General features: G+C 39.1%; 1 protein-coding gene across 5 annotated transcripts in view; it reads left to right on the top strand.

Annotated features, from left to right (window-relative positions):
* Nucleotides 1-27,383, top strand: part of Gdap2 (ganglioside induced differentiation associated protein 2) — a 117,846-nt gene that overhangs the window by 31,200 nt on the left and 59,263 nt on the right. For 2 of the 5 annotated variants that reach the window (XM_089729660.1, XM_089729661.1), the window contains exons 2-6: nucleotides 20,085-20,247; nucleotides 21,382-21,524; nucleotides 21,900-22,032; nucleotides 23,103-23,212; nucleotides 24,055-24,294. In XM_089729660.1, the coding sequence (XP_089585786.1) occupies nucleotides 20,102-20,247; nucleotides 21,382-21,524; nucleotides 21,900-22,032; nucleotides 23,103-23,212; nucleotides 24,055-24,294 (772 nt within the window). In that variant the 5' untranslated portion in view covers nucleotides 20,085-20,101. Of the gene's footprint in view, nucleotides 1-14,607; nucleotides 14,711-20,084; nucleotides 20,248-21,381; nucleotides 21,525-21,899; nucleotides 22,033-23,102; nucleotides 23,213-24,054; nucleotides 24,295-27,383 lie in introns of those variants that run through there. The other 3 variants (XM_089729662.1, XM_089729663.1, XM_089729659.1) reach the window with 2 other exon arrangements.

The following is a 27,383-nucleotide window of genomic DNA, read 5'->3' as shown; positions in this document are numbered from 1 at the left end:
TGGCTTCTAAACGTGTCCAATAAATGTTGATGTAGCAAGCTACTGTGTTCATCTACAGTGCGGTTCGAGAGATGTTACCTCGTTCTCAAATGAAATGACCTCTGAGCTTCGGTGTTTTCTAAAAGGACCTTCATTTGGCCTATAAATTTGTTTGCCGTGCAAGCAAAAAGCTTTTGACAGATGAGTCAGTTTACCATTACGATCGCTGCAACAATGTAATACTAGCTCGGCAAACGTTGTTTTGACATATAAATTATTTCTAGGAAAGATAAATAACCTATATACCGACTGCAGCGCCATCTGCCGGGCTGATTTGTACATCTAAATCATTCTCGAATTCACCTGAAGGTACACAGAAAATTTCATTAAAATCGGTCCAGCCGTTTAGGAGGAGCTCAGTGAAAAACACACGCACAAAAGATATAAATATATTAAGATATTGATTTTGAATTGTTGTTATTCTTCAAATGGGAACTGACCTCTGCTCTGGTTTTCCTCTGAAAATTGTAATAGGATAGTAATAGATTACTTCGTCTACTATTCGAAAGCTGTTACTGTGGTTTTAGAGACATTTGCAATAGGACAAGGGCAGCCCGGTGCAAGATTTCATAACATTCAAGGGTCCCGAGCGAGCCCAGACTAACGATTGGCGTCATTCAAGACAACAATTACTACAATTGGACATTTTAGTCGCCTTTCCATTTGTGCCAAAAAAATGCCTAAAGTTTTATGAATAAAACCCATTTCATTACTAAGCCGTCTAGACCATAGCCACTTGCGTCACAGACGTGGCGTGTCCCGTGTGAAAGAAATAGTCGTTACAATTTCACTAAAATATGAATATCTATACAGGGTTAACATTGACCCCAGCTATGTACCGTTCTACGTTAAACTATATAATAGAACAAGGCATATTCTCAAGCGATGAGCATATTTTCATTCTATTGTTCCGCATAAACCATGGAGCTAAATGAACATATGTGACATTTCCGCTCTCAATTCAACTACAATAAAGAGTAACTAAGATCTTTAAATTCACAAAGATTCATTTCCGAAACTAAAATTATGAAAGCTAAGCTAAATGAACATATGTGACATTTCCGCTCTCAATTCAACTACAATAAAGAGTAACTAAGATCTTTAAATTCACAAAGATTCATTTCCGAAACTAAAATTATGAAACTCATTACCTCTTAAATACAACTTTCTGCAGATATGTCTTAATCAACTTCATCGTGTAGATTTAAAGTTATCAAACTGTGTTCAAAACAAAGGAAAACACATTATAGAAATTGCACTTGTTTATTTACATCAGTATAGGTTGTATATGTTCCTAAAATATCTCCAGACTATAAACTGGTAAAAGTTAAATGGAAAATCCGAATTTACTTAACACAAAAAGTGTTTTTTGAAACTACCTCATAAATCGCCATCAAATTCAAAATTGATTTTTTATTGATTGATTTCTATAATAGTATCATTGTAAATTAATCATTACATTATCATGTTTTTCTGCTCTGTGTTTAACGACCCCCCTATAAATAATTCCAAATTATCCTAACAATGTCGATGTAACGAATGTATTTTGTCTTTATGTAATCTGTCGCAATACACCGGAATCTTAACTATCATAGACACGATACAAAACATTTCCACACCCAACGCCATTCGCCATTCCACTCCGACTCGTCATACGAATTAAAGAAATCATTGTATCAACATAGTAAAATATTGGCTGATATTGAAAACCAGTTTATAATGGGTCTTGGTTATAGCGCAATCTTAATTTAAGTTTCTTAATAAAAAATTCTTCATCGATTCTATTTGTCCATTGTCTATATTTCAATACTCTTACAACTCCCTGGACAGAACTATACATGAGTATCTAGGGCATAGTGATATGGGCCATAAGGCCAAGCTCTAAAATAGCAGTATTCTTTCAACGCTATACTGGAATTCAAGAGGGTACTTGAACTTAAAAGAAAACTTGGCTGTGCCCTCTTCATTTCTGATAACAATGAACGATGCTGATCACGTACAATAGAGGAACGGACATCAAACGGACAACAGCGTGTTGACAGAATTTATAATGACTCACAAAAATATAAATACGGCCAATTAACGAAAGCAGAATCTGTTTAGACCTACTTGTATTGGGAACGGATTCTCCAAAATCGTTCTGTACCAACCCTGGTTTGTGGGTGAGGGCAGACAACCGACCTTAATTTTCATTTCTTCTTCTCAGTCGTTCACTCCTGGCGGAGTGGTCGTGGTTCGTAAGTCTTAATATTTGGTTGCGGCTTTTGAGAGACTTCTCCATCTTTCTCTATTTGTGGCGGTACGTGTACACTTAGTAAGGGAACACTTCGTAGATAACTTAACCAAGTCTGTCCACCTTGTGGGTGATCGGCCGCGAGAGCGTTGACCGTCTACTCTTCCTTGAACCACTAAACGTTCCAATGATCTTTCATTACGAATGATATGTCCAAACATATTAAGGATTCGCAATTGCACAATCGACGAAAGCCTTTGTTTGATTTGGAGCTCTTTGAGGATGGATACATTAGTGCGGTGAGCAGTCCATTTTACCCTCAGCAAGCGTCTCCAGCACCACATCTCAAGGGCGTCAATCTTTTTACGACATTTTTGATGGATCGTCCATGTTTCTGCTCCATATAGGAAAATAGGAAATATTAAGCACCTCATTAAGCGAACTTTGGTGTTTTTAGTTATACGGCGATCTTTCCATATTTTTGTGAGCTTTTCCACGACTGATCGTGTCACGGCACAACGTCTTTTAATTTCTTCTTCGCAACTTGCAGTATTTGTGATTGTGGATCCCAGGTAGATGTAACTCTGGACAACTTCGCAATTTGCTATTTCGTGTAAATCAGATCGATTGTTATTCTTACGATCCACCACCATCACTTTAGTTTTATCGCGGTTTATGGCAAGGCCAAAGTCGGAACTAGTTAATTTTCATAAATAACTTCAAAGGCTTATATCGTAACACTTTATTCAAATATTTCATTTATTTCTTCATCATCGCATATTAGATCACATTACTAAGATGTGTGATTCAATAAACTTCTTATTAGTCAAATATCGGCCTGTAAAGATAAAATTGGAAATTGGCGAATCGATAACTGCAGCTTAAAATAGCTACGTACGTTAAATAGATATTCCGCATAGATTCCCCTGTCCAATTTACAAATGTCCAAAAGCTAGACGTGAAGAGAATTATTTCTGGTGAGTACATAAATAGTCAGAATTTCACAGATATTACAGCCTATTATTAATGCTAAGGTGTTAAATTAAAACGTCATGATGTTCACAAATGCTCACAATGTGTAGCCTTCTATTTGTATTGCTATTCTGCTATTATACACACTTTTGATTTTTGTGTCAATTTCTTAAAAACTTTATCAGTATATTTTAGTAGTATACGTTGCCTTTGGTCTAAGAACACACTCCATTCACTAATACGAATGTAATGCTTAATCTTATTTAGTACATATAAACAGTGCACTGGAACTTTCTATCCACAATTCTGGGAATTTCTTCTAAACTTAACTATTGTTTAATTTGTGAAAATTTCTAAATTTGTAATTTTTATTATTTTCACAAAGGAAGAGCGTGTGACTGCTTCTCATGCGTTCAAAATTATTAAATTTTAAAGTTGACAAAAAGCTTCTCATTGAGAAGATAAGATTGAAATAAAATAGAAAATTGTCGAAAAAACAGTTTTGAAACATACAATAATAACACAATGAATTAAAAACCTTAGACTTAAAAAAATAGATGGAAACAAGCGTTGTTATACAATTGAGGCTTCTAGATCATCTCTCAGTTTTTTTATTGCTTAGATGGGTGGACGAGCTCACAGCCCACCTGGTGTTAAGTGATTACTGGAGCCCATAGACATCCACAACGTAAATGCGCCACCCACCTTGAGATATAAATTCTAAGATCTCAGTATAGTTACAACGGCTGCCCCACCCTTCAAACCGAAACGCACGGCTGCTTCACGGCAGAAATAGGCAGGCTGGTGTTACCTACCCGCTCGGACTCATAAGAGGTCCTACCACCAGTAATAAAGCACCGGATCGGAAACGCGACCCACTGAGAAGATCCGGCGAGAAACTCAGTGAGCTATTATTCGAAATTCATGTTCAATGCACGTGTTGTATGATCGAAGCGTCGCGTCAGTTCGGCAACCTTGAGATGCGAGCCGTACTCTACCTACGGAGGTACAATGACATCACACGGCCGGGCATGGCTCGGTGAACCTTTTCATGGCATGCAACAAAAAAATATACTTTGCTAATCGAGGTGTGACGAGCTAACAAGACAATGAAAACATTTATTGAAGTTTTAGCAGTTTTAAATCGCGAAGCCACTGTTATTAATGTCGCGTAAGTTTCTTTTTTCATTAACAATATACACCCAATATTTTGAAGTCGTCGTGGCCTACAGAATAAGACGTCCGGTGCATTCGTGTTGAGCGATGCACCGGTGTTCGAATCCCAGGCGGGTACTAATTTTTCTAATGAAATACGTACTCAACAAATGTTCACGATTGACTTCCAAGGTGAAGGAATAACATCGTGTAATAAAAATCAAACCCGCAAAATTATAATTTGCGTAATTACTGGTGGTAGGACCTCTTGTGTGTCCGCGCGGGTAGGTACCACCACCCTGCATATTTCTGCCATGAAGCAGTAATGCGTTTCGGTTTGAAGGGTGGGGCAGCCGTTGTAACTATACTTGAGACCTTAGAACTTATATCTCAAGGTGGATGACGCATTTACGTCGTAGATGTCTATGGGCCCCAATAACTACTAAACACCAGGTGAGCTGTGAGCTCGTCCACCCATCTAAGCAATAAAAAAAAACACATTGTGAAGGTCATTTCAATCTTTGAAACTGCTATGTTTAGTTTACTATATTAATAAAGATTATTTTATCTTCATTTCTTATGTTCCTAACAAAGCGCTATTCATTGTAATACTATTTTTCCAATGAAAATGTCTCTTTCGTGTGTAGTTTCTTTTTTTTTCTTTTTTTTTATGTCTCGATGAGTGAATTGTGATTTTAGATAAATTGTTTAAATAACTGATGTCCTAAAAAATATCGCAACTTAAAAAAACGTTGCAACCGATTACAATTTTAAAATATTCAAGTAAAGATTATCAGTTTTTTTTTTTATTGTCCTTGTAGGCAGACGAACTTACGGCCGACCTGAGTGGTAACCGTCGCCCATGGACATCAGCAATGCCAGCGGTAGATCCAAGCCGCTGCCTACCGTAGAAGACATATTTCAAAATATATTCACAAATGTATTATATTTCATATCCACTAATGTGCTGTGCTATTTCTCGTAATTCAATACCATTTCCCTGTTGCGGTTTCACGGTTCGATAGTACGTGACACACTACTAGTTACACTTGAGGTTTGTACATTTGATAATTTGACGAGAAAGAATTTCCTGTTTGATACTACAGACATTCATGGTATCATTTTTAGATGTATAGTGAAAACAGACACAGTTGAACTTCCGCCGAGCGGTTTTTTTTGCTTAGTCTTTTTTATTTATTGCTTAAGTGGGTGAACAAGCTCACGACCCACCTGATGCTTAGTGGTTAGTGGAAGTCAATCGTGAACGATTGTTAAGTACGTAATTTTTGGTACCTGCCGGCGGAATTCGAACACCGACGCATCGCTACATACAAATGCACCGTCCAATCCTTCAGGCCACGACGACTTCTAGATTAGGTTTAGTCTGTTCTGCTGTAGCCCTTCCCGCCGAGATTGAATCACTTCAGTTTCCATACTGAAATTACGGAAATACCAGACCGCTTGTTACTGACGGATACCGATTATATAATTTAAGGCTTGCTATATCCGTTCTGTCTCTCTTTCTCTCTCTCTCTCTTTCTTTCTTTCCAAAACAGCCCGATAATTTTTTTATATAATATTTGTAATTTAAATAACATTCCAAGAATTCTTCATATTTTTTGCAAGATCGGTTTGGGTTATTACATTCGACTTCTTCGCCCTATCGAGTTAAAACACTTTTAAAGTTTTTGTTGCCACTAGTATGACAGTCTCTGAAACATTATCACCAGAAGCCATTAAATGTTAACTACGAAAATCTTTTGAAGTACATATATATTTTATTGCTTAGGTGTTAAGTGGTTACTGGAGCCCATAGACATCTACAACGTAAATGCCTCACTCACCTTGAGATATAAGTTCTAATAAGGTCTCAGTATTGTTACAACGGCTGCCCCACCATTCAAACCGAAACGCATTACTGCTTCACGGCAGAAATAAGCAGGGTGGTGGTACCTACCCGTGCGGACTCACAAGAGGTCCTACCGTTTGCATATATAATTTAATTACATCTCTATAAATAAATTATTTCACGGCATTTCATTGAAAGCAACTCATAAATCATCACGTACTTTTGAGCCCCGGCACTAATAATAATATCAGACAAACAGATGAGGATATCTCAGCTAAAAAATAAAGCTAGAGAATAATATTTGTGAAGTTGTTGTAAACAAATTACTTATTACGGAAACAGGAAGGCGTTGCATCGATAAAATAAACGGAAAAAGTAACATTTAATAAAAGACAACTAACTTAATTCATTGTGTGAAATAGCGAGACAGTGGAATTGCGCACAAAAAGGCTCTTTGAAATACAGTTTAGAAGATAATACTTTGTTTACTATTCAGTTGTGTGTGTTCTTATTTGCTTACACTAGGAGACACGGAACCACTTGCTTGGTTTCTTAGAAAGTTGATATTCGTACTAATAACTTTTTAATTACCATACAAAAAATTTACCGCTACAAATAAACTTGGGTTTGTTTTCAAGGACTTAATAAAAAAACTTCAAGTGTTCGTGAACAAGTGCCTGCGTCAGATTTTGAAAATCTTTTGGCCTGAGACGATCACTAACAAAGAGCTGTGGAGGATCACCAAGCAGACACCAATGGAGAAGGAGATCCTTACGCGGAAGTGGCATTGGATTAGTCACAAATTGAGAAAGCTCGATACCCACTTATCCAAGAGAGCATTGACCTGGACAGTGTTTGGCAAAAGGCCGTCCCAGAACAACTTGGCGTCGCTCGGTGGAGCAGGAGCTAGGCGTCTGGGGCGTGACGTGGGAGGAGCTAGAACAGACTGCCCAAGACCGATGTAAATGGAAGGATGAATGGATTGATTCGAGCCCTACACCCCAGCAGAGGGTAATAGGAAAGAAGGAATAACATCGTGTAATTAAAAATCAAACCCACAAAATTATAATTTGCGTAAATACCAAATATGTGCCACCACCTGCCTATTTTTGCCGTGAAGCAGTAATGCGTTTCGGTTTGAAGGGTGGGGCAGCCGTTGTAACTATACTTGAGACGTTAGAACTTATATCTCAAGGTGGGTGGCGCATTTACGTCATAGATGTCTATGGGTTCCAGTAACCACTTGACACCAGGTGGGCTGTGGGCTCATCCACCCATCTAAGCAATAAAAAATAAAAGAAAGAAGAGAACACAAAAAATATTTTTTGGTGGTAAGACGTCTTCTGAGACCGAATACTCAAATGGTGCCTGAGGAATTTTTTATGAAGTTTTTTTCATTTATTTTCTAACAAGGCACCTCATACTAGGCAGCCGACTACGAAATAAACTACGCTTTCCTAAGCCGTCCTTCAAACGACGTATTGAGGCCTCCACGATAGGTAGCAGCTTGCGTGTGCTTTTTGTGGGGCCGATATCCATAAACGATGGACCACTTAGCATGTCGTCAGATCGACTGCATTCGATTGTAATAAAAACGTATTACGAGCAAATAAAGTCAATTTGTATTTATTTATTGCCCTAGTAGGCAAGCGAGCGTACGGCCCACCCCATGGTGATTGGTTACCGTCGCCCATGGACTTCGGCAATGCCAGGGGCAGATCCAAGCCGCTGCCTACCGAAATTCAAATAAAATGGATGGGATGGTATTCCAAATTACATAAGTACATACAATTTCTTAACGTGTTGTCACTTGTCACGAATTACGGTTACGATGCTGGGCGAGACATCCTTGATGAAGTAGACAGTTCGGTGCCGGTTTCATAAATATGTACGTCATGTGACATAGATTCACAATTATTCGTATATTTACATTAGAAACGTTCTCGTTCATATAAAAAATTAGCCTACACTTGAAGTCCGAGAAAAAGTCGTTGAGTTGCCAACGTTAACTTTTTCCTTTGAGTAAGTGATAATCCGAATATCCGAATCTTGGTGCGCATGTTTAGTAACTTTGAGTAAAAACCGGACGTAGGGCTGCACTGCATCGTAGCATATTTTGTACTCGTAAATTATAATTTGCGTAATTACTGGTGGTAGGACCTCTTGTGAGTCCGTACGGGTAGGTACCACCACTCCGCCTATTTCTGCCGTGAAGCAGTAATGCGTTTCGCTTTGAGAGGTGGAGCAGCCGCTGTAACTATACTGAGATCTTAGAACTTATATCTCAATTTACGTTGTAGATGTCTATGGGCTCCAGTAACCACTTAACACCAGTAAGTACATGTAGGTACATACATTACTTCGATTATACAGACCATGTACAAGTATTTTTGGTAACATATTAAGACGTAACAGCAGACGATCAATTGTAATTATCAGCCCACGCGTGTATCGGAACTGTTATGACATACATGGGCGTTTGCCCACGCTAATCGAAGATTGATCAAAACTCGTAAAAATGTTTAGTTCAGTTTTATAATATTCTCAAGTAGTATGTACGTAGGCAGCGGCTTGGCTCTGCCCCTGGCATTGCTGACGTCTATGAGCGACGGTGACCACTTACCATCAGGTGGGCCGTATGCTCGTCTGCCTACAATGAAAAAAAAAAACCTACAAGCATATTAGGACGTACGTAAAAAAAAAAATATTCAACATAAATGAAAGTACATACTTGTTGAACGTCAAAAAGAACTACCGCCAATTCACAAAAACTAACCTCCGTCCTGAGAAGAACTGGCAAGAAACGCAGCGGGCATGTCTTTTTTTTTTTTTATATTAGATTTTTTTTTTAATATTCATTATATTCGAAATATTCGTCATAGTGCTGACAGCAGAGATGACTGCAACGATAAACGCACATGATAACGAGGCTATCTGTCCCCAATGGGATACGCTGTAAGATAGGAAAATGTAAGTAATAAATGCAAATGAACTCTAAGTAACTTCAAGCTCTCTTCAATACACTGTACAGAGATATTCTATGCATTCGTTTTGAAAATGAAATGCCGTGAAATGTAGATTAATTTAATTATAAAACACTAGACTATCCTATGTTTAAAAAAGCAGCAAGTTGTATCATAATATAAGCAGGAATATAATATAATGCATAATATGGCAGTGAAATTGCCAAATTCTAATAAAATGCAACGTTCTCAATCAAAATAACAATACAAAATCAAGTTCACGTTTTGTTTTCTTTACCATAACCATTTTAGGAACGGCATTTTTCTGACTTGAAATTAGATGCTTTTCTCTGATTATCTGATATTCATATTACATTATTTTTACTTCAACTTTGAACAAGAGACACTTTGCCAGCCCAAACCGCTGTCTTTTCGCGCTAAATAAAGATATTTTAATTTTATAGTATTCATAAATTTTAGTTTCTAATTATCATGTGTCGTCGGATAATTTCATAGACCAAAAACATCTTCAGAAAATATTTGAAAAAAATTACTACTGGAAGTAAATTCTGTGAGAACAAGGATACTTCCAGTTAATTATAATAAAGTTCAAGGACGCCGGAGTACCCGTGTCGTCCGAAATAGCCGGTCGGACCACCATTATAACATTTGCAACAATATTGATGCTAATTTTCATTTTCTCAATTAAGAGTCGATTTTTCTCAGTTACGTATACTGGGCGTGTAACTCATTTATTTTATGAATCGGTTAAAAGACCATCTTGCTTATGAAATTCCGATAACTCAATAGGAATAATGCCGCAAAGATCAACACTGGTCTATCTTTATACGAAATACTTATGCTCAAACATTATTATACAGTTGACACCAAGATCATGATTATGAAAATGAAATATACAAATCAAGATATGTCCTATGCTGTGCGTTACCTGTAAAAACTACATGGGTAGGAAGCGGGCTTGTCTACTTAGTGGCTTGTGCTTACGAACTTTTTTTTTTGTTTTTTTTTCCCTACCTATGCTGATAGCCTTGAGAGGCTATATCAGCTTACCCTACCGTGTGTAGGTGAGCTCACGGGGCTCAAACCGGAGAGTTGCTAACACTGACCCTAGCAAGAGCAGTGCTTCGCAGAATTTACCACCGGATCGGAAACGCGACCCACTGAGAAGATCCGGCGAGAAACTCAGTGAGCTGTGTCTGTGGGTTAATTCGCTCGCCGAGCTCTTCGTCGCAAGCGACGGGTTCGACGAGGACGGGACCGGTGCTTGTAGTGCCTAAAAGCACCATTAATGGATCAGGAGGATCCGTGATGACGTGCTTTGGGCGACGTCGACGGTTTATCATTCGGTCAGCCAAAGGCCACGACAGGAGGGTTCTCATGTCGTGCCGTCTTCTCGAAGTGGCGCAGCGATGCCGACTGTAGATACTTACTGACAGGGTCGTATTACGAACGATATACGGTCCTATACCAGGAAAGAAAGCACAGCCAACATCAGTAACATATTTGTACCATTAGTGGCTACTGTAGCTCTTGAATTACGCCACCTACCCCAAAACATGAGCTCAATCTGATTGTTTATTGTTAATCAACTATCCCGCCCACCAAACTGGAAAGAACTGCCTTTGTGGAAGCTCTTGATGTAGCAACTTTCATAGTTTTTATGCCGTAAATGAATAGACGAACTCACAGTCTCTGTGTAGTGATAAGCGCATGCCAGAACAACTAAGTGAACCTTCCCAATCCTTAACCTTAACACATGAACTCGAAGGAACAGAACACAGCTTCAGGAAGAAAAAAAAAGCGGAATGCTTACTACCGGACACAACATGCCAGACGAGTAATAGAAATTAACATCGCTCGTGCTACTGCTGGCAAATCCCACCCCTCCTAGCTGAGCCCGTGCTCACCCATATGTCCTGGTAAAACTGGAAATACCTCCGGACAAACAGTGATCCCCAAAACATAAAAAAAAATACATATATTATTGTTATAATGTGACGCACCACACACAAACTTGCGCTTTGTTCTGTTAAAATTCAATTTTAACATTTCATTTAACGAAAGATTGCATGAATACATTACGTTTATAATATAAAGATGTTTATGATTATTCATTCATTGTGATGTCGTCGCGCTATGAGTAATATTCTAGATAATTTCCTTTTAAAAACCGACGGAAGCAGCCGGGTCTTAGTTTCTCGGGTGGAAAGAAAAACGAATGCAGTTGCATGTCAACATAGCGAAGGGCACGACGCAGTAAATAAAGCATAATATATTATGCATATATATTATATTATACATTATAATGTAGTCACTATTTCATAACCATTACGAGCATGGTTCGATTTGTAATAACCAATTAATTATCATTCACAACGCTAATTATTCATGCGTCATTAATAACGTTTCATTTTTTCCAATTGATCAAATGGAATTATTGTTTTCAGTTTATAGGTTGTTTTGAAATGAGTTTGGCCAGTCTGGTTGAACGAGCTCACGGCCCATCTGATGTTTAGCGGTTACCATAGCCAATAGACTACGAAAATGCCGCCACCAACCTTGAGACATTAGATCTAAGGCTCATGAGCTATTTCTCCCTTAAAACCGGTATGCTTAATGCTTTAAGCTAAAATAGTAAGGGCAGTGGTACCTACCCACCCTTGCGGCCTCACAATGCGCCCTACCACCAGTCAACCATGCCAGATTGTGAATACAACAAAGAAAATACATAAAACATAAATAGATAACTGAACTTCTGGTTTACTAGTAAATAAAAGCTAGCATTTCATATCTATTAAACCCTATGATAAAACTGTTTGGATAATTATATAGGCTGAACGACACGTTGATAACCTGACATAAAAAAGTCACCCGTTTTAAATTACATCTTCAAGAAAGTAAATATTAGTAAACAAGAATGATCTTTTAGCAAGCCAATTGAGCAAATACTGGTGGTAGGTCTTGTTGTGAGCTCGCACGGCTAGGTACCAGCACCCTGTCTATTTCAGCTGTGATTGAGGGGATATGGCAGTTGTTGATGTCCTTAGGCACCGGTGACTATTTAAAACCTAGTAGCCCGTAAAATGGTCCATCCGTCTTAGCAATAAAAAATAAATCATCGTCTGGGGTATTGCAATGAATTTTAAAATATAGATTTGATTTTCAAACACTAATCTATACTAATATTATAAAGCTGTAGAGTTTGTTTGTTTGTTTGATTGAACGCGCTACTGTCAGGGACTATTGATCCGAAAAATTAAAATAATTATAGCCTATTTATTGAGGAATGATATAGACTATATAACATCACGCTAAGACTAATACGAGCGGAGCACTAATAAAGAATGTTTCAAAATCGGGGTTTTTTTTCCTTTTGAGAGCGTCCACTGTGTAAATGAAGATAAACGAAGCTGCGGGTAAAATTTAGCGTTATCCTAAAGTAACTATTCCACGGGGACGAAGTTGTGGGCAAAAGCTAGTATAAAGATAAAATTTCATCATTATGTTACGACACAACCCTAGACTTCCCTAGATACGGCTACGGATCGATCCTAGCCCCAACACAAATTAACATCGGCAATATAATTATCACGTTCACAGCATTATTATTTTTGGAACGAAGTTCCTTACCGCGCGCGACGGAAAAAATTCTTACGAAAAGTTGTCACGACACTTTTTAGATCCGTCATTCTGACCAATTAACGTGTAGGCGCTTATCGCGTGACATTGCTCGTATCCGATTGGTCCGCGTAATGAGTACAGTTTCTCGAGATAGCGTTTCAACAATAGTAATTTAGTTCATAGTATTGTTTTTTTCTTCTTCATAATGCCGTAATTTATTATTATAACTTAAAAAAAAAAATACAATTCCTTCACTAATTAATCGAAAGGAACTTCGTTCCATCCGGATGTCCCTTGACACCTCTGAAGTTTTTTCTTTCTTTACCTTTTTACAGAGCTGAGGTTATAATAAAATTTAATCCGTTATGTTCAATTAATGCATTTCCGCCAAATGTCAAGCGACAATCGGGATTATTTCTCAAGGTACACAAAACCAAATCGTTATAGTCGGATTTTTTATTAGACGAAGTGAACTGACGTTTACTGTGTTGTCAGTTTTTGATGAAATAAAAATAGTGTTGTGACAAAGTGAACGATTGAAAAAACTCCTGAATTAATGAAATTGCCTCGATTGTCTAGTGAATAGTTGGTGTGGCGAATTGCCGATATCGGGTACGGGGTTCGAATTTTAGGCGTGCTTTGTACATACCAACGAGTTTTCGACGAAATATTATGTTCCTATAGTATCTACCTGTAGTGAATACCGAGTGTTTTAAACATTAAGAAAAACATTGCGAGGAAGCTTGTAAGACTGTCCTATTTCCAATACATCATATAGTTGAAATTGTAGACGTATAAAATATAACAATTATAGGTAGGTAATGAAAATAAAAAAAACTGATTGTAGTTACATACTACTAGTAATATATGGAGCACTTTAATACAATTTTATTGTAAAATATAAATAATATTCTTTTATAGTTTGAAATTAATGATTAACTCTTCACACTCATTGTTCATTCATGTGACTGAACGAGAACTGAACGCATCACTATTACTTTAAATATAGCAACATTATTTCACAAAGTGACATTAGCTACTGTCAGCTGGCTTCGTCTAATTAAAAATCCGACTATACCTCCCGATATCGATTTGAAATTAGAGATAAGACAACCCAATCTTTTCATAGATATGTGTATTACTATCTGTCAAATCTACAATCAATTAGAATCTTATTAGAAAAAGCCCTACTTAGAGTATTCGATAATTTATAATAAAGTCGATCGACATTAAAGCAGCCGACATAGTCTAAATAAAAAAATATTATAGCGGTAATATTACTAAGACGCTCGCTGTGACTGTGATTTTTTTATTGCCTTTTGGAAGCAGTCTAGTACATGGTCCATGTAATGATAAGTGAACATCCGCAATGCCAGATACACAGCTGAATCGCCGCCTACTATTTAGGACTCTCCTTTTTTAAACCTCGTCTGAACTACTACACTCTTAGTACTATGCCAGAAAAGTTAAGACATCACTAACAACCAAGGCAAATTACGTTAAACAGTCGCATTGTCGTTTGGGCTTGCTTGGCCTGAAAACAAAAAATCAATTCGCTAAAATACTTATTCAATGTTAATAATTAGAGAAATGAATAGTTAATTGGCGCCAAAATTAAAGTGAATCCAGATAACGGATGCGATGATCTCTTGACCCAGTTGGGAGGGTCGTCGACCGCGTGACGTCACACCACCCTTCCCCTGACACAATCCCGCCCGTCACGTAACTCCTGGGGGTGTGTCCCTTCCCTTTCGGGGTCACATGCCAGCCACACTTCGAGGCGAATGGTCGTGCTTTACGAAAAAAATAACGGTGTTTTTTCCCCAGTTTTTGTGAGTTCGGGAATGACGATCGTCGGTGAGAAAAATTATTTTCGTTTAAATCAAGTTAATTTTTCATGTAATTTATTCTTGTATATAACTTTATTTGTACTCATTTCGTATAGAACATACTTATTGCAATACATATTGTCATTTCATTTTTAAATTGTAACGATGCTTGTAACCGTAGCATTCTTTGAAAGTAAAATGTACAAAATTATTACATAATATAATAACAGAATTTCGAATAAAATACGCAAACAAAATTTCAAAACAATAAAACATGTTTTCCTTTGTTGGTTATATAACATTACCATGAAATGACCTTCGGCATACCCTACTTCACAAATTATTTATGCGCGGGTACTTTACATAAGTCAGACATTTTCATGTCTTTGCATGTTTTTTTTTTTATTCTGTTCCAACATTTTCGTGGCACGACCTCATCAAATATCTATCATCGTAATGCGAAGGTACATAAGTTTCCGCGGTACATCGTTTTTCTTTTTTGAATAATTCATTAACTACGTTCAGTAGCATTGTAATTATAAAGGCCTTATTGTTTCTTTTTTTATTATTAGATTAATTCATATTCTTGTAAATGTAATTTTATTACTCTTAATAATATAGTCTTCAGATATTCATGAGAGATTTTCGTTAACATAATATTATCGAGATTTAGCGCGCAACATACCTACATAATTTTAGTATCATTTACCCATTTGTTTCACGAATTATTGTGCCGATGTTTTTTTTATAATAATAGCATAAATAAAGAAATAAAGCATAAATTTAAAATATTGGACCAATTATATTTTTGTAATCTTTGTTTAGATAGTACAAGTTATGTTTGTTTCATTCAGGCTGTCGGTGAACTATTATTCATCGTTATTGACGAATTGAAAATGCAAATATCCATGCAGATAACAAAACACAGGCATTATTCATTCAACCCATTGAATAAAGAGACAAAGACTGATTGTTCAGGTCTCAACGTTCAGTAAAAAATTACGTATTCCTCAATGGATTCGTCGTCCTTCTCTAAACGCACAGGCTAGAGAGAGACGGCTTCATTGCACTTGCTGACGTCACGGGAATCAGGAAACCGTGCCCCAGTTACCTCACTGTGTCAAACTCGATTGCTTTTCGATTTCACTACGTCAATAAATTGTCAGCCTTAACACCGAGCAATAAAGATCGATTCGCTCTTCCCGCTGGGTTTTAAATTCCTACAAAACTTGTTTCCCTAGTTCTTACTATGGTGGGTAAGTAGGTCAATTGTGTTCATGAATGAACGAACTAAGGAACGATTTTGAATGCTCAATTAAAATAATGAATGGTTCCAAATTACGTTCGATTTTGACTGGATTTGGTATTTAATTATGGAAATTGGCCGGTTGTTACGTGCAAAATGGGTCAAAATCTGATACGGAATATAATTTACCCATATTACTAATTGTAGAATAACTGTGATGAACTCCTTTCTCCGTTTTTCACTCTTTATCATACACAGAAGAAAACACTTATTAGTTCTACATCCACTTTAAAACATTTAAAAGCGCTATCCAAAAGACAGACCAAAAAGCTTGGATCATTTATACACTAGTATAGAAGAATGTCTTTGGAATGTTGTAACAACAAAAGGAAATTGTCATTATCGTTTTAAAGTATCGAGTAAAATTTAAGAATTGTCTCTATGATCGATTGAATAGAGAATAAAGTTCGAAATAGCTCGATTTATCGTGCCGTGGCCTTTGGTTTGGCAATGATTTAAATATAGTGTACAACCGATAATACGGTCTGTTCGTAACCACAAAAAGAATTCTATCTTTAGGCGGTAAGAATCATGGAACTTTAGTACAAATTATTATAGAATATGAGTAAACCTGAACCATCATTCCCCCAAATCCGTCTCAGAGGCCCCGCCGAGCTGACAGGCGCTCGAGCCCTTTACACTCTTAACAATGATAATAACAATAATAACGAAAGATTAATTAAATCCTAATCCATACTTTATGTCCCTTACACTTTTCTTTTTTTTATTGCCCCTGTAGGCAGACGAGCATACGGCCCACCGGATGGTGAGTGGTTACCGTCGCCCATGGACTTCAGCAATGCCAGGGGAAGAGCCAAGCCGCTGCCTACCGCTTAATACTCTCCACAAGCCTCGTTTTTTGGACTAAAGCTTGAATCATTTTAAAAACAAATAATCTTTAAACAATTTACGCAGGGTTTTAGAGTCCTAATCCGCGGTTCTGATTGTTCTAAACGACACTCTTCGTAAACAAAAACCCACAGACCACGTCCGCCCACCATCTGACATATTATTCATTCCCTGCAGTAAGGTTAGGTAAGGTTCCGAATGAAATACAATATTCAGTTGACAGGTACCACTCTCATTTCTGTATCTCAGGTTTGCAGGGTTGCGAAGAGAACTCCAACGCGCCGTACTGTAAATAATTAATGTAGCTTAAATGTAGACGAACTCGTGCATTGTGTAATGACCTTAAATGTCAACCTTATTTATAAACAAACAAAGGTCAGAGTGAATAAATAAATGCTAAATTAAAATTGACAGTGAAGCTTGCGAGATTGAAAATTACTTGTGTACTTTTGATTATCGAATTTATCGAGTATCGAAATAGCTACGAAAGAATTAATGAACGCCTCATCAGTAGTGGCAATATCAAAGTAAACAGGTAATTAATACATTAAAAACAATATTAATTGTGTGAAATATACATATAAAGTTGGACAGTTTCACTCATCTGGATGATTTGGATCAATCATTGGATTTTTTTTGTTCCTACCTATGCTGATAGCGTTAAGAGGCTAGATTAGCTTTACCAGACGAATAGGTGAGCTCACGGGGCTCAAACCTGTCGAAGTTGCTAACACTGGCCCTAACAAGAGCAGTGCTTCGCATAATCTACCACCGAATCGGAAACGCGCCCCACTGAGAAGATCCTGCGAGAAACTCAGTGGGCTCGTAGTACATACATTTTTCTGTACGAATATAATGGTGCTGGTTGGAGAAAATGAGTTAGTGAAAACCACTAAAACGTATTAGTATACTATCTTTTCTAGTAAGCTTTTGCGTTAAGTGTAATTAAAAAGCACGTTTAGAATTTGCTAATTACTAATTGCTGCTTTTTTTAGTGGTTTAGTTTAGTTGCCGAGCCCTTCGTCGCAGGTGACGGGTTCGACGATGACCGGATCATTGAATACTGAAACGCTATTATAAATCATTAGCATTGTTCATCGGATAATATGATTGGTAGTGGTAGTGCATTGCGAAATATCCTGCCTGTTGTTTCGAAACTTTTCACATTTTCATTATTGTCAATTCAACCGCACAATTGCAAAACAATGGGACAGAATAACTACAAATCTTTTATAAACTCTATTGCAAGTGAACAAATTACAATCATTGTAACAAATAATTTTTACATAAATATATTTATTATTTCGTTTCTGCAAGAACCGTTTCCTTACATCATCTTTAAGATTTTAAACATGGATAATTCATCAATAACAAATTATTAAGTTGTTGCGTTACTGCCTCTAGATCAGCTTTTGCAAAATGTCCTTCACATCCTCAACTTCTATCATATATGCAAGTTGTGTCGGAAATGGAAATCTTCAGTGGTCGCCAATTCTCCAACCACGATCCTTTAATCAATATTATATATATAGTACTAGCTGACCCGGCAGACTTCGTAGTGCCTCAATCGATAAATAAAAGACCTAAACTGTATAAAATAAACTTAAAACAAACAAAAGGAATCCGTCCGACGGGGGACACAACAAAGGGAAAACAAAATTGTTATTTTTATATCATTCCGAGCTTTTTTTATATTTTCTCACCTTTTAAACCTTCCCTGGACTTCCACGAATAATTCAAGACCAAAATTAGCCAAATCGGTCCAGCTGTTCCCGAGTTTTAACGAGACTAACGAACAGCAATTCATTTTTATATATAGAGATTATACTCGTTTTTTTCCTACCTATTCGCTGGTAGCCTAAGAAGCTACTCCAGCTACGTGCGGATGGATAGGTGAGCTTACGGGCTCAACCTGAAAGAATTTGCTAACACTAGCCCTAGCAAGGGTAGTGCTTCACAGAATCTACCATAAGATTGAAATCGCGACCCACTAAGAAGATCCGGCGAGAAACTCAATGAGCTGTGTCTATAGAGAGTTCAGTTTGCTTGTTACCTGTGCAACCTTCCTTTATTATTTGACAGGTTAATTAAACAAACATCACGGTCACCATTACGCCAAAATTAAAAGTACTATTTATTAATTCCGACATTTCGACTTTTTTATGGTTTCCTTGACCACGGACGATCAAGATGTATAGCGGTATTGTACTTTGTGTTGTCTATAAGTAGTCCTTACGGATCCATCAGATCCATTAATCTCAGCACTAGAAGCCTTCAGCTCTTACACTAGAAGCAGACTTAGGTGACCCCGGTAAACGTACTCGTTGAACTCGGCAAAGGGCTCCACGTGCAACCTAACCAAAACATCAGCCCGCTGAGTTTCTCGCCGGATCTTCTCAGCGGGTCGCGATTCTGATCTGGTAGTAGATTCATTCGCGAAGCAGCTGCTCTTGAGTTATTAGATTTTCTTTGGATGCGCTCGAGCAGCTGTTAGCAAAATCTCATCCCTCCTGGCTGAGCCTTTGCTCGCCCACCTGTCCTGGTGAAACTAGAAAGGCTTCGGTACACCAGTAATCATTCCTTCATAAAAAAAAAAAATAACCTATATATGCGCCTGGCGGTGTCTGTGTTCTCCACATGTAGAAAGAAAACAAAAACCAACTATTGACATCTGTAATAGAAAATCTTATACTGTCTGAGCAATTGCGTATAAATAGTTGTTGATGAAAAAAGTAATATTCTATCAGTCTCAAAAAATAAGTTCGCGTTGGAATAAGTATAACCTCATTTTAATTTATTTAAATCCAATTATATTGGGTACCAAGTTTTTTAATGAAATGCGTACTCAACAAACTGTTCACTATTGACTTCCACGGTGAAGGAATAACATCGTGTAATAAAAATCAAACCGCAAATTTTAATTTGCGTAATTACTGGTGGTAGGACCTCTAGTGAGTCCGCGCGGGTAGGTACCACCACCCTGCCTATTTCTGCCGTGAAGCAGTAATGCGTTTCGGTTCGAAGGGTGGGACAGCCGTTGTAACTATACTTGAAACCTTAGAACTTATATCTTAAGGTGGGTGGTGCACATACGTTGTAGATGTCTTTGTGTTCCGATAACTATTTAACACCAAGTGGGCTGTGAGCTCGTCCACCCATCTAAGCAATAAAAAAAAATGTGTTTCCGTTAAATGATGCGTTTTTACTTATTTGATCCTCGTGTAAATTAATACTTTAATATTTCCAGATAGTTCGGTGTGCGGGATGCGCGCGCCGGGCGAGTGCTGGTCGGTGCCGCGCTGGTCGCAGACGGTGGCCCCTCCCCCCGCCGACTACTCCAACTGCACCCCGCTGCACGCCCAGCCTGTGTTCCTGCACGACGACGCGATCAACGACCGCCTCGCGATATGGTCAGTAAAGCTCTAGCACACCAGCTTAACCGCCCAAAATCTGAGTGAGGAATGCAAATCTGTTTATCGCTTGGACAGAAACTCCCATAGACACAGCCCACTGAGTTTCTCGCCGGATCTTCTCAGTGGGTCGCGTTTCCGATCCGGTGGTAGATACTGCGAAGCACTGCTCTTGCTAGCAACATTCAGGTTTGAGCCCCGTGAGCTCACCTACACACGTTAGGGTGAAGCTGAAATAGCCTCTCAAGGCTATCAGCATAGGAAGGAAAAAAAAGAAAGACAGAAGCTCTTCCATGTCTCTTGTTAATGTTATCCACTCCCGCGATACTCTCACTGCACAATGACCTAAAGCAGGTCACTACCTAATCCCGTTTTAGTGCAATGACTAATCCTTGAGGGGTAGTATGTAAATATGGACATGGCCACATCGAAAGCAGCCTGCAAGAACTGGATGAGTAGAAGCCCAGTGGCACGCCAACGGGAGGAACCATTGTCCACTTGGCGTCGAGTGGGAGCTTTTGATGATAATGCCTTTTATGACTGTCTGCTATAAATTAGTCCAAGTTGTACCATTAATCGCTTAAAGAGTGATCAACTAATAAATCAGCCCTGATATATCACACATATTCTTTTGAATGACCATTCTGCCACGCAACGCCGAGTCGAACTCGAAGAAGTTCACTGTAAGATAACATCTATAAAGTGTGACAGATTTCAATTCCTACCAGATTTTCTATACATTAAAGGGTGCTGCAACTTTTTCTTCATCAACAATTCGGTTTCGAGTTTGTATTTTTTTTATTGTTTAGATGGGTGGACGAGCTCATAGCCCACCTGGTGTTAAGTGGTTACTGGAGCCCATAGACATTTACAACGTAAATGCGCCACCCACTTTGAGATATAATAAGTTCTAAGGTCTCAGTATAGTTACAACGGCTGTCCCACCCTTCAAATCGAAACGCATTACTGCTTCACGGCAGAAATAGGCAGGGTGGTGGTACCTACCTGCGCGGACTCACAAGGGGTCCTACTACCAGTAATAATACTACCACCAGTAATATTAACTTTACCACCAGTAAAAATAAAAGTACTTTTATTGGGATGGTCTAAATATATGCCCTTTCTCGATTCCAGGCAAGGCGACATAACAAGCTTGAGAGTGGACGCAATTACCAACACCACGGACGAGACGCTGACGGAGAGCAATGAAGTCAGCGACCGCATCATGCAAGTGGCTGGTCCGGATCTGAAAGAGGAGATCATACTCCGGGCACATGGTATGCAATTTTTTTTATAATTTTTTTATATCTTAGATGTCTGGACGAGCTCACAGCCCACCTGGTGTTAAGTGGTTATTGGAGCCCATAGACATCTACGACGCGAATGCGCCACCCACCTTGAGATATAAGTTCTAAGGTCTCAAGTATAGTTACAACGGCTGCCCCGCCCTTTGAACCGAAACGCATTACTGCTGCATGGCAGAAATAGGCAGGGTGGTGGTATCTACCCGTGTGGACTCACAAGAGATCCTACCACCAGTAAAATTATATAATGTCTAGATACGTTAAATTCTTGAAAGGTGATCCAGCAGTGGATGTCTATGAGCCGATATGAGCTAGTCACGTATCCTAACTGAAGATGTGTGTTTCCAGAGTGCCGCACCGGCGAGGTGGTGGTGACGCCGGGGTTCGGTCTCCAGTGCCGGCACGTCATCCACACGGTCTGCCCGAAGTACGTGTTGAAGTACCACACCGCGGCCGAGAGCTCGCTGCACAACTGCTACAAGTACGTGCGTTGTTCAATACTCAATGAAACTCCAAACTGTTTCTGAGCCCGTACTGATTATACGCTTGGGATTTGTTTTTTTTTTTTTTTTCCTAAATTTTCGTTACATTATTTAGAATGACTTGTATTAATGTGAAACACCGCAACGTGCCGTCAAATTAACCAACAACAGTTTGCTTTAGGTGGTATGTTCTCGAAACCCACTCGCTATGGTATTTAAAAAGAACGGTAGACAGTGGCTTGGCTCTGCCCCTGGCATTGCTGAAGTCCATGGACGATGGTAACCACTCACCATTAGGTGGATCATATGCTCGTTTGTATATGTATATTATGTGTATAATAAAATCTTACATTTATTTCCGTTATCTGGTACCTGTAACACAAGTTCTTTACGAACTTATCACGGGACCATTTAATGTGGCGTGATTGTTGAATATTTATTATTATTGTTATTATTTATTATCTATAATAATATATAAATCTACAGTGGTTTTTACGGATGTTCCGTTATAACTCATGAACCATGCATCCGATTGACTTGAAACTTGGTATCCGTGTAGAAAATGCATGTATTTAATGGATAGGCTAATATTTATATGAGTGTTGGACTTCCTACACCAGTTGCGGGGGCGTTAATGATGAGAATCTTTGTGGGGGTGAAAAATAACAATGTTAATCTTAAATGGTCAGCGAAGCGAACGGGTACAGCTAGTTATTATTATTATATGTATTAAACACTGTCTCGCCAGGGAAGACGGCAGGACACTCTGGCGAGGTGGGCAACAATCGGCCGGAGCGTTAGGGACTATTGGGAGAGAAACCGGCGAACTATACGTGCATTTTCGAGAAAGACTGCTTTTTACATTTGGGCCTCTCGAGATGTTTTGAGAGGCTTTTAGGGACCAAACTATTCACCGATACAATTACCGGGATTATTTCTGTAGATACCACCCTCCACATGTCTGTCACCTCGTGCTCCAGGTCCAAATATTTCGTCTTTTTATCTGCCTCGGCCCGCACGAGGTTCATTCATTCAGGTAATATTATGTATATTTGCGTCCGTTGTCCAGGAACGTGCTGCACGCGGCGGGCTCGCTGGGCGCGCGCTCGCTGGCGCTGTGCGTGCTCAACACGCAGCGCCGCAACTTCCCGCCGGACGTCGCCGCGCACGTCGCGCTACGTACGTACCACTGCACTACGCTTATAGTTCCCTCCTGATTCCGTAGAAGTTGTTCATCGATAAAAAAAAATTTAATAGATTTTATGACCTGGTAACTAAGATCAACAGTTTAATATCTCTGAAAGTGCACAAATGTGGGAAAATTAAACGAAGCCGCTGGACGTAACTTCTCGGGATCCTCCAAAAAGTCCAATGAATAAATCTCAGTAAATGACCACCATTTTACTGATATTATTTTTCATCCAATATCATCTATTGAAGTGAAAACTTCTTTAGAATCGTTGTGATTTCAAACCGGATGCAACGAAAAAAACGACAGGTAAGAGACTCAAATACAAAAATGTGTAGGATGAAGCCAGCAAAGAATGAGACAGAAATATACATACTATTTAATACAGCGCCACCTGTGAGATTTTTTAATACTAACGTGTGTATGAAAGCTCTTGTAGTGAATCTTAATTCAGGATTATACGTGAAATTAAAATATCAATTCACAGAGGGCGCTACCTTACAATTATTTACTAATGACAAAATTTTACATATACTTAAGACGTTTAGGATAATTGTATTTTAATTTTGGAAGGTTTCACTTCTACCACGTGTGAATTGCACACATGTTTTTTTTTCCTTTAGTTTCATTCCAGTTGATTAATATCTCAAATTAATCATCTTCATTTAATTTAATTTCACTCCATATTATCATTTTTCATAAAAATAAGAATAAAAACTAAAATAAGACATGACTTAAAAGTCTTAGTTACCAGGTCATGAAATCCATTAAAAAAAAAGATGAACGCAGTGGTTCGAGCGGGGCGCCGCTCATCTGAAGGATCTGTCGGCAGGCACGATCCGGCGCTACCTGGAGGGCAACGCGCAGCCGCAGCTGGTGGTGGTGGCGGCGGGCGCGGTGGACGCGTCGCTGCTGGGCGCGGTGGCGCCGCTGTACTTCCCGCGGTCGGCGCGCGAGCAGGACGCGGCGCGCTGGCGGCTGCGGGAGGCGGGCGGCCGCGCCGGCGAGCCGCTGCACCACGACCGCCGGATACGCATCATCCACAACCCGCACGAGCACCCGCACCGCGACGGTACGTACGCACCGCCCGCAACACCACACTTACACCTTTTTTATTTTATTGCTTAGATGTGTGGACGAGCTCACAGCCCACCTGATTTTAAGTGGACACATCTACTACGTAAATGCGCCACCCACCTTGAGATATAAGTTGTAAAGTTGTTTTACCACATTACTCGAAGAACGGATGGCCGTTGGGGCCAGAAAGTTCTTGAGTGGCGACCACGTACCGGAAGACGTAGCATGGGTAGACCTCCCACAAGATGAACCGACAACGATTGTTTGGCAGACAGGACTTTATTTTTATCGATACAAATTAGGTCTTCCTCCGGGCTCAGTATTCAGTCAGTCCAGAATTCACCGGAAAGGAGATATGTTTTCACTATTGAATTTCGCACATACCCGATCCTGCGGACTGAATGGCACACAGTCGATGTCGCTCTAAACACGTCATTTCGGATCCTCCCGATCCATTAACGGTGCTTTTATGTACCCCAAGCACCGGTCACCGTCCTCGTCAAATCCGTCAGTTGCGACGAAGGGTTCGACAAGTAAATTAACCCATAGACACAGCCCACTGAGTTTCTCGCCGGATCTTCTCAGTGGATCGCGTTTCCGATCCGGTGGTAGATTCTGCAAAGCACTGCTCTTGTTAGGGTCAGTGTTAGCAACACTCCGGTTTGAGCCCCGTGAGCTCACCTACTCGCTCGGGGAATCTAGTATTACCCATTGAATAGAATAGGTAGGAACAAAAGAAATTTAACTCCGCCGCTCAGCCGTAATTACTGGTGGTAGGACCTCTTGTGAATCCGCGTGAGTAGGTACTACCACCCTGCCTATTTCTGCCGTGAAGCAGTAATGCGTTTCGGTTTGAAGGGCAGGGCAACATACTGAGATCTTAGAACTTATATCTCAAGGTGGGTGGCGCATTTACGTTGTAGATGTCTATGACCTCCAGTAACCACTTAACACCAGGTGGGCTGTGAGATCGTCCACCCTTCTAAGCCATAAAAAAAAAAATTAATTGGGTTAAAGCACGAAAAACTTCACGCATTTTTCTTGTTCAGCACCTTTGTATAATGCACGTAGATTGCTGACTTAACAGTACGGGAATTCTTTTGTTAGGAACTAATATGGGCGGGTCCGCGCCAGTACCGGAGGATTCGGATCATTATTAACCCTCTCATCCGCCACGGTACGTGTCCCAGCTGGTGATGGATTTAGGCTTGATACCGCCCTTAATGCTATAATAAATTTTATTAATTTTGATCCAATATTTTTTTTATATAAAAATTAATATGAACTCATTTGCAAAAGAGATTGTGTCGTTACTTACATTCGATTTTGAAATTGTAGCATTTCAAAAACTTTGCCGCCCCTCAAATCATGTCGCCCAACGCCGGGACCATACGAGCCTAGACGTAAATCCATTACCAGTCCCAGTGGACTGTGAACGCACATTGTAAGAACACGTTGGTGCATCACATTTAAGTCCTTACACACACATTACGTTTACTGGTGGTAGGACGTCTTGTGAGTCCGCACGGATAGGTACCATCACCCTGCCTGTCTCAGCCGTGAAGCAGTAATGCGTTTCGGTTTGAAGGGTGAGGCAGCCGTCGTAACTATACCGAGACCTCAAGGTAGGTGGCGGCATTTACGTTGCAGTTGTCTATGGGCACGTCGTGAGCTCATCCATCCACCTAAGCAATAAAAATAAAAAAAGTTTGCATATTATTTTGTTCACTCGTTATCATTGAGCCTAATCGCAACATGACATGGTCAACGGTTACAGAAATCGATTCCCATATAAATTATTCAAAAGGTCATTGGAGGTCAAAAAATAACAAGACATTCCTGTGACTATTATGACGTTATTAAACTCGTAAACGTACCACATTGTAATTTCACTTCTAATGAGTATTAGATTTAAAAGTGATAATAGTTCAAGACTTTAGGCGAGACATTCACTAGCGCCATCTACAAAAATGAAATTTAACGTTTTCATAATCGATTTGAATAGTTACGATTAACACCGTTAGATCGCTCCGTAGTGTCATAAAATCGGGTTATATTAAGCTATAATCGTGAGACCAATCCAATTCTGATTGATTTCTACTAAAATAACAAATAAAATCATGATTCACACTACTGATACGGATACTACTGATATGATTGAAGATTCTTTTCAACTATATCACAGATTGAATAACAAAACTTGTATACGATTCTTGAGTGCATTTTTTTTTAATCGAACTTTTTTTTTTTATTGACCACCTTTTATTGCTCACAGCCCACCTAGTGTTAAGTGGTTACTGGAGTCCATAGACATCTACAACGTAAATGCGCCACCCACCTCGAGATATAAGTTCTAAGGTCTCAGTATAGTTACAACGGCTACCCCACCCTTCGAACCGAAACGCTTCACGGCGGAAATAGGCGGGGTGGTGGTACCTACGCGTGCGGACTCGCAAGAGGTCCTACCACCAGTGATTACGCAAATTATAATTTTGCGGGTTTGGTAAATTATAATTTTGAACTTAGAATATTGCGTAATTATAAACGATCTATTTAATGTTATGTTGAGTACATTAATAATCAAAACCAATTACCACGGGCCTGTTCAAGTTAGAGGTATTTAAAATCCAAAAACATTACTTAATGAACTAGTGGACCACCTAAAATACTATTAGTATTCAAGGGAATTCAATTAAGCCCATATTTTCTAACATGTTTTTTGGTATTTAAATTGAATACCTTCAAAACAAATGCATTATATGTATTCAATTTTCTCTTAGTTCTGATATCCTTTACAATCACAAACTATAAGAGATTACGGTAGACAGTGGCTTGGCTCTGACCCTGGCATTGCTGACGACCATGGGCGACGGTAACCTTTCACCATCAGGTGGGCTGTATGCTCGTCTGCCTACACGGCAATAAAAAAAACTTACATAGATTGTTATCTTTAACTGATAATAATTGCTCTAATTTAGAGCGATAATTTCGGATACGGTAAATAATAAAAATTATCGAAAAATATTGTTTTGACTAATTTTGCTTTACTCTAAATGTAACGATAAAAATCAGATGACGCACAAA

The sequence above is a fragment of the Bombyx mandarina genome, chromosome 09, assembly GCF_030267445.1.
Source record: "Bombyx mandarina strain Sakado chromosome 09, ASM3026744v2".
In the NCBI taxonomy this organism is placed as follows: Eukaryota; Metazoa; Arthropoda; class Insecta; order Lepidoptera; family Bombycidae; genus Bombyx; species Bombyx mandarina.
Note: the sequence above shows the minus strand (reverse complement) of the source record. Positions and strands in the feature narration are given on the sequence as shown.